We start from the raw sequence: 9,230 nt of genomic DNA on the forward strand, positions 1-9,230 counted from the left end.
CCATCACCCATGAGGATCATTCAGACATCTGAGAGAGAGAGAGAGAGAGGAGAGAGAAGAAGGAAACGAGGGAGAGAGAGAGAGAGAACCTATCCGAGCGATTTAGAGAAGAGAGAGGAGAGAGAGAGAGAGACCAAGGTTTTATGAGTCACAAAATTTTTGCTGATTGTCCTTTGCAATAACCAAAATTGTTAAGATCTTAGTAAAATGCTTTAGTTTCTACAAAGAATTGCAGAACAGTATGGGTATTCCAACTGAGTACTACACCTAACAGCTTGCATTTTGTTATTGCATGGTCAATTTCATTCTCTTAACCAGGGTGAGACGAGCCACTACAAACTATCCTATTTTTTATGCTTCTCGAAATATTGGTCCTGCTCAGGGGTCTCCTAAAAAATGCATATGTGAGGAAGTCAATGGTTCTAATTACCCACCTTGTTTGGGGAGTTTTTTCTTTAATTGGTCATGGTCAATTTACAGTTTATGCCTGGATATTTAATGCATGTTATATTAAAGCTGTACGATTGTATACTTGGCAAAAATTTTAGCAACATGCTGCTTTACAATACCGGGAAGTGGGGTCAAATATTAATACTTCATATTTAATAGCACTCATGGTATGGGTCACAGTCACAGTATCATAATCACTGTTATATTTGGGTGGGAAGCCATCCAATTCACCTTCTGTGGTACATCTGCCAAGGCCCACTAATTTGTCCAAGTTTGTAGTTTTCTGGTGTCAAGACTGTTCTAACAGACATGAATTCAATTTCTCAACTTTTTAGTTTTTATAGAAACTTAATCATGTTAAATGTTTGTTTCTTATCTTTATTGTGTCTTGTTTCATTATTCTAAATCAGTTTAAGCGCTTACAAATTGCTTTTGACGGTTAATCTATGTAGGCTATGAGGGTGCTCATACTTTAGTGTCACCTGCACCACAAGTACTAAGTGAAAAGCACATTTTAAATTCCCTTCGTTTAAAGTTATAATGAAATTTCTCCTGATGGTTGAGGCTTAGTTCATTGTGTTGAAAAACACATTTTTTATTACTGGTTTCTCACAGAATGTCTGCCATAAATTATTAACCTAAACTACATTTGCTTCATTGCATTAAATAGTAGTATGTGATTCTGCGTAATTTTGTTAATACCTAGTAGGGTAAAAAACCGCATGGTACAGGGGTGGACCATGTACGATCAATGTGTACAACCCCAAAAAAAGTACATTAGGGGGAAAAACCAGCGACTACCAACCCTTATCACGGTTTTTGTCCAGGTCTTATTCACTCAATATTTAAATGGTGAAACAAGAATACAATTACAACTCCAAGCATACCAATCAAAAGATTGAAGTTTCGTCAACATAATGTGATATATGAAAGCCCCATACGAACTAAAATAAGCATGTGACGCTCTTCGTAAAATATGTTTTCAAGGCAGTTTTGAAATCCAATATGGCGGCTACCGTGGGATGTACAGGTTTTGAAGTGACAACAATCATCTTTCCCGGCCTTCCCAGCAATCATTTGAACAATGTTAGCGTATTTATGTAACGTTTATTGATCTTGCTCAAGATTGCAGTTGTAATCAGCACAATAAAACAACATTTTGTTGCCTATATTACTGAAAGTATGAAACTTTTTTATTCCCGGGTCATGGGTTGAACTGAATTCATTCTTACCTTGTAATCGGTGGTTTTTATCCTTACTGCCATCACAACTGAAACTCCACAGTGCTTATTTGATTGTTATTTTACACATTTTGGTTTCAGTTCACTCCACATTGCACTTTAAACAGTTGCTGTTCCTGGTTCCCTATGCGAGCGCACCACAAACAGAGTTACAAACAGCAGACAACGAAACTGCAAAAGTTTTATTCCCTAAATTGTTTACTTTACTCGTTATTTAGTTCATTTCTTTACTTTGTTATTTAAAAATTTTAATTTAATTCATGTATATTTTATTCCCTTTTTTGCAACCAAAATTACCCCAAAAATTACAGATATTTCTAAAGTAGACACAATCAAATGTTTCTAAAGTTTTCGTACATCTGGCTGCCGAAAACCATAGAGGAACGACTACGGATAAGTGAATTATATACATTTTTTTTTTTGCTTTTTTGTTTTTGCTAGCACTTTATTTGTTTTAAGTCTATATTAGTATTTTGAATTTTTTTAATTACTGTTTTCCAGAAATAAATGTAACCTTTAATGTTTGCATGCTAAGAAGGGCAAAAATCATCGGTTGCCCACATTAGTGGAGGCTTCACACATACGCCGTTTCAGTTATTATAAACTGTTTCCATGAATTCTAGTTGTCATAGTAATGCAATAATGATAAAATTGCTTTAATATTTATGTATATATACTTCCCATACATAACCTAATTTCACCAATTTCAACGTTTTGTGTGTAGTCTTATACCCAGTTTGGAGGGTCAACACATACCGAATGGCAACAGAGAGAGAGAGAGAGAGAGAGAGAGAGAGAGAGAGAGAGAGAAAGGAAGGCAAAGGAATGAAGAAGAAAAGGGGTGGCGGTGGAGGGGGGGGGGGGAGGGAGGGTAGGTGGAGCTTTATGCGCGTGTTGTTCGTATCCATTTCTGCATAATGGAGTTTTTGTCTCTTGGTACAAGGACAAGTGTCATTATTCTTTACGATTAGTGATTCATGATACCCTTATAAATTAACGGCACTGGGTGTCTTGTAATGCACTATAGCAAAATCCCTCATTCTGATACGAGTGTTCGTTACAGAAATAGGTATTGCCCAAAAACGTGCTTGCACTGTCTCTGAAACCCATAGTAGGTATGCTGCTTAGTTGTCAATCAAGTTTTTTGTAATCAAGTATTTTTTACAAGCTAGCTATTGAATAAATTTGTATTTTTCTCAATCAAAACATATGCCCCTCAATGGTAACTTTCCTCTTTTAATGACTTTCTGGTCATTGCAAATTCGGCCCCATAATTTCTTATGGTGCGAAAAACAGAGGCGTAGGGACCAAAAACAATTGCGTCACACTACGGCGATAATCCGGCGGCCAGTAAAACATCTTCATATATCATCCAAAAAGTAAATAGTAACGATATATATGCGCATTACGATTATATCAATTACACGAAAAGCTGATAATCTGCATGAATAACTGGTAAACTGTTCTGCAAGAAAGTTGAGTAAAGCAATTATTTACAATAGGTACGAAAGTCAAGATGTCGTGACGTCATAATACAGGACTTAAAAGAACGTTCTAATTCCAAAAAATAATTACTTAAATTTGAGTCAGAATCGAGTTACTTTTTCAATAACGAATATTTTCAAATTAATCATCATAAATATGTAAAATATTGATGTTTTACTACTTATTTAAAAAATTATCTCGAAGTGCACTCTTCGTCGTCGTCTTCTACAAAACAGTTGTTGACTCGGTGAGGAAAAGCTTTCCGACTGTTGTGATGAAAGTGCCCCAGCGCTCTGTGGTACAAGTGGTGTGCGGATTTATCACAGGAAATGGTTAGTTATTGACACAAGCAACTCCGTAAACATCGAGATGGCGTCAATCTTCTAAATACTTCGAGTTGTAAGTAAAAATGTTGAACGCGTTTTGGTGAGATTTGCACTATGTTTGACACCGTTTTCACTACCTCTGTTTAATTCTTAAAATTTGGCCTTAATTTCTAAGTTTGGAGAAATACTTACTTCGAAAGGAGAGTAGAGGTCTTTAGCTCCGTTTCTCACCAACAACAAGTCGCGACTGATTGCCCATCTCCGATGTCAGGACGCGTTATAATGTACTTTTTTTGGGATTGTCCAAGCTGCTCGTACATGGTCCACTCTGGACCCTACGGTTTTTTACCCTATAACGCGTCCTGACATCGGAGATGGGCATCAGACGCGACTTGTTGTTGGTGAGAAACAGAGTTAAAGACCTCTACTCCAGTGTCAAGACGCGTTATAATGTACTTTTCTTGGGTTTGTACACATTGATCGTACATGGTCCACCCCTGTACCATGCGGTTTTTTACCCCATCAACAAAATTGACAAGTCACCTTAGCAAGAAAGCCACAGAGAGAGAGAGAGAGAGAGAGAGAGAGAGAGAGTCCTAAGCTTCATTTACAAGATACCTAACGACAAAACGCGACAAGAAAATACAAAACTGCATTAGTAGGCTATGCACCAGATCTGCAGACGAAAAACTGTAAACATAAAACTGGTTTAGTGAAAAATGGCCTATGCCTATTCAAACATAAAGTCATGTTGCAGGCCTAGGCAGTCAAATAGGCTATACTAGCAATTCCCTAAGCCTCTCAGATCTTAGTAGTAACCTTCGCTTTCGCTTTATATAGCCTAGGTAGGCCTTACCTGTAATCTTTTCTTCGACATGATGGCTTGGAAGGAAATTCACGAATAGGCCCAAGTTACGCTTCCCTACAGCCTAGGATGTGGTAGCCTATGTGATCAAGCAGCACAACGCTTCGATTAGGCCTATTATGACCTAAGGTATCTAGGCCTACGGGAGATAAAATTAGTAATTTAACTTTAAAAATACCGATTCCGCAGACTAGAAATTATGAAGCTGGGCTTACTTTCCCACCATATGGAAATTTTGCGAAGGAATGGGCGTCATTTAATTGATTTTCCAAGAGGACTGAGATAGGCCTGGCATAAGCCTATGATGCGAACTCGAACACGACGTCGAAGATTTACCGTAGGGTTACGAGTTGGAGAACGGCGATTTTAACACTGTAAAGAGTGAAATAGGTAATGATCTTCACTCTAGATTCGAAATTAACTTGCACTTATGGTAAAAACGAGGTTAACTGAGGTTAATAAGACGGGGGACGTAAAGGACGTCGGTACAACGCCTGGGCCGATAGCCAGGACCCCAAAACGGCCTCCTCTCTCAGAAAGGGAACTCAAAACCAGGGACTTATGCAAGGTGAATCTGCAACGAGGGGGTCAACGGCCTGTCCGTTACGTCCTACGAGACGTGAATGACGTATCAGCAGCAGCTCCTTCTAGCTAGCTGGCGGCGGCGGCGGAGGCGATGACGCAGGAGACCTAGAACAGCTGTTCCCGAACGTATAGTACGTCGCCCCCTTCGACTCCAGCGGCCATTTCGGCGCTTTTAGGACCCCTTGGCTCGTGTTTTTGGCCCTCTGAAGGGTTGGTTGGGGATGTGTCGTGCGGGCCTGATTGTGGGGGGATCGTGTGGGGGTTGGGATAGTGGAAGGGGGACAAGCGGGTATTTACCTGAAGTCTTTTCTTGTTCTTTCTCTTCTCGGCCATCATGGTTTTCACTGTGGTCTTCTTCAGTCTTCACTGCTATTGTTGTCATAAAATTGAGGTCTGATTTCAGTGAAATTTTAGTGTTAATATTAGTCTGAGCATAATTATACCAATAATTATAAATTTATATTATTTTGAAAATATTATTTATAAATTTGAATAGTTTTTATATTTTTATTTTTAATAATATAAGCTTAATGTACATTAGGTTTTCGCTCCCCCTTGTGGCGGGAAGTAGTGACAAGTGACGTGTTCAGTGGATGTTTTCGTAGTACGTGTTCCCATTAATCCCCGTTATGATGCACAAAACCGCCCAGGGCTTAAGCAAAATGCATTCCTGCACTAATCCATTACAATTTATGACCATCCTTCGTTATTTTATCGAATAAAACTTCTTAAAAGACATAAATTCAAAGTTACAGCAAATAAAAGTTAATGTCTGTTGACCATTTGTTCTAGAACCTGCCGTATTTAGTCTTCAGGAAATAGCGGTTTCACGGATGGCTGAATATCTCGACGTGATTCTTCTGGGTTTCCAGAGGAAAGTATTCAGAAAATAGAGATTTTCTAAACAAAACATCCGGGTTTAAAAGCTTGGTTTTGGATACTGCTTACGTGGTAATAAAAGAGGAACCATTTATGTTTCACATCAAAGACTTTCCTGAAATGAATCATGCTAATGTGGCAGAAGCATTTACTTGGTATAAAGAACCTCCCTATGCTTATAGTTTATAACTATAACATTATAGAATGTTATTTCCCTCTGTTAAGACCATTCCGAATTACGTAAGTCGTATAGGATGCGACTGCGGATAACGGAGCACTAGCCTGATCTGCAGTCTGCATAACCTGAGGACGGCGACCCTGTTGATGTTCATATTCGTTCGTTCTCCTGTGACTGGACTAGTATTTTATTTTATATTACAGGTGAACACCATAATGTCCTTACCTATTCCTGGAGAGCGTGTGGAATTCTATGGAGAAAAAGTTGATACGAGCGCAAAATTTGTTCGAGCACTATACATTGCAAAAGAATGGCATTTGTTGCTGCAATGTAGTTATACTATAAAGTATATTATGTATTGCACTGATTTCTCATTCCGTCACTTTTTTAAAACAAGCAGTTGATAAATGATCTTCAGTGAAGAGAACGAGGCAGACAAAATGGCCCAAATCTATAATGACGGCCATAGATATAAAGAGGATTCTATATCAATGATGACGGCGAACACATTTAGAAAAACAAGTTGAATGTGCCTCAGAATACGATACAGAAGTCTAGTTCTGTATAGAGTCGGGTGTTTTAAATAGTTCTGTATCAGAGGGTTTTTCGGGTGTTTAAAATAAAACACCTTTTATTCAGCACAAAGAAGATTAATTCTAATAAGCACTGGGAACTTAACTGATTTATATATAATTTATTCATATAATGTGTGGTTTGCTGGTTCGTTAATGAAATGATCATTTATTCCCAGTGACAGTTTTTCTTATAAAAATAGGTCTTCAGATGCTTAACATGTCTCATGATTTGTATTCTACAAGATTAAAAACTTCATTTTAATTTGAAAGAAATGAAAAGACACTTCAACATCAAATACGACTAACGGAAAAAAAAAGATTTAGCCTGGGTAATCAACTGAATATATTTCCCTTTGTTTCATAGTTTGTTTAGTCTCATATCCTAGTTCATTGTATGCTAGAGAGATATAAGGCCCATTTTACTTTGTTAGGATAAAGATGTCACAGAAAAAGGCACGTAAAAAATATTCTTCTATGGCTGAAGTATTTTTGTATTTGATATGAATAGGGGGGGAGACCGGGGATAGTTGCTACAATTTTACTATTTTACCTCTAAATCAATATCTAATGAAGGAAACTTAAACAAATTTATGCTGTGAAAAGGGTTATTATATGTGTATCATACTCATGTAACAATAAGGTTATATACTTTTTAATTCCTGTAAATAATAGAAAATAGCAGAAAAACTTTTTGTATACAACTTGCCCCATATACGGGGCAAGTTGTTACAGTCCATGGGGTATATTGTTACAAAATATAAAAAGAAGCACTTCCTTTAAAAACCAAAGGAAGTCAGTTAACACTTCATTGTACATAGGTCACATATATACACAATGAGCAATTTCATTTGTGCAGCGTTCACAGTCCTAAACTTTGCATATGATGCATTGCACCCATTACTCCCCTGTCTGTATTTGGCCATTTCACCAATAATCTTCAATATTCTTTTTGCTTTTATTTCCACCAGACTTCAGAAACCTTTTGTTATTCAGATTCCTTTTACTGGTTTTACTCTTGAGCCTTTTACCTTGTGAATCCTCGTTGTGCTTCTGTCGTTTCATCTTCCTTTCTGCATCTTTGTGTCTATGTAGGGCTAAGCCTTTTAAAAGGTCGTATAGCTCCACTGAGGGTTTGATATCTCCTGTAGGTCTTTGTTCTGCTTTAAAGAAGGTGATTTGTGTATGTAAGGCCTATCTAAAACCATCCTTGCTTGCGCTTGTAACGGGTCTTGAATCATTTTCAAAGGCTTGTTATGTAATGGGGAGTTAGATGGTCTTGAGGAGGGTCACAGTGTCTGTCTCAACAGTCCACTGCCAGAGCGTGGTCATTCATGCAAGCAGTAGAGACACAGCAAACCCAAATCAGCCAGAGCAGCTACGCCAGTGAGCGACATGGCATCCACACCACATATTTGAGGACCTTGGACTGCCCATAATGCCTGACTGCATTCATGCAAGGTGACCACTGCCACAAACATTTGCAATGAGACACTGTCACCCCAGCATTCTAGCCGACATAGGATTCCACATCTCTATGCTCGTCATGGCCGACCGCATCCGTCCTGTGCGGACAGACAATATATATATATATATATATATATATATATATATATATATATATATATATATATATATATATATATATATATATATATAGAGAGAGAGAGAGAGAGAGAGAGAGAGAGAGAGAGAGAGAGAGAGAGAGAGAGAGAGAGCCAAAAAAGACACATTTAAATTTTTATTTAATAAAAATAATTATATGTTCAGTCTTCGCAAGACTCCTAAGTTAATGACGTTAATTAAGCCCTAGACGAACTTATAAACGGCAAAGGTAAAATAAGAAGCGCACGGAGATTAAATAAGTGTTAATTGATCATCTAAGCCAGTCAGGCTAAATGACGAAATGATGCACTGGACGAAAAAAACCATTAGATTTGAACATTTAAAATGCGTAAGAGAACAAGTGTTATTTTTGGACAGTTTTGATTTAATAGAGTGAGGAATTTGGTAGCTTAGAGATAGAAAGCTTCCTCGAATGATAAAATATATCGGATAACATAAGATATATTTTAGGAGCATTTTCTGTCTATGCAGAATATGATTAAAGAGGTTAAAAATAAATAATGTAAAAATGCCTTGTTAAACATTAGTCTTTCATATTATCGTCTTTTCAGTCTCCCCGCCCTGAGGCTTATGTCACAGTTGTGTAAAATGCATTTAGATTTGCGAGAAACAAATTAAATAAATAGATATTGACTGGAGAAAAAACAGTAGGTGAAAATATATTAGAAACTGTCGTTTTATTCTGCATATAACATACAGTCTATTAAATCGAAGTCTACGGAGGTCTTAGTGCTTAAAAATGAACCCATTGTGGAAGAGGAACTTAAAACATGAATTAGCAGCGGATGTGTTTTAACTGGGAATGGGGTGTGTATGTGTGTTTGTGTTTGTGTGGGTATATATATATATATATATATATATATATATATATATATATATATATAATATATATTGGTTGGATATGAATATATATTATTGTTTTATTTCGGGAAATCATTATTGGCAGGGAAAATTTTGCTTAATAACAATTATTACAACAAACTATGTAGTATATGTACATATACTACATATACGGTACTTCTA

General features: G+C 37.1%; 1 protein-coding gene across 4 annotated transcripts in view; it reads right to left on the minus strand.

The window, feature by feature from the left end:
• Positions 1-5,392, minus strand: part of LOC135213577 (translocation protein SEC62-like) — a 54,825-nt gene extending 49,433 nt beyond the window's left edge. Inside the window, exon 1 of one of the 4 annotated variants that reach the window (XM_064247573.1) lies at positions 5,250-5,392. In XM_064247573.1, the coding sequence (XP_064103643.1) occupies positions 5,250-5,288 (39 nt within the window). In that variant the 5' untranslated portion in view covers positions 5,289-5,392. Of the gene's footprint in view, positions 1-4,358; positions 5,039-5,249 lie in introns of those variants that run through there. The other 3 variants (XM_064247571.1, XM_064247572.1, XM_064247574.1) reach the window with 3 other exon arrangements.
• Positions 5,393-9,230: the final 3,838 nt, after the last annotated feature.

This window comes from Macrobrachium nipponense, chromosome 43, assembly GCF_015104395.2.
Source record: "Macrobrachium nipponense isolate FS-2020 chromosome 43, ASM1510439v2, whole genome shotgun sequence".
NCBI classification, from domain to species: Eukaryota; Metazoa; Arthropoda; class Malacostraca; order Decapoda; family Palaemonidae; genus Macrobrachium; species Macrobrachium nipponense.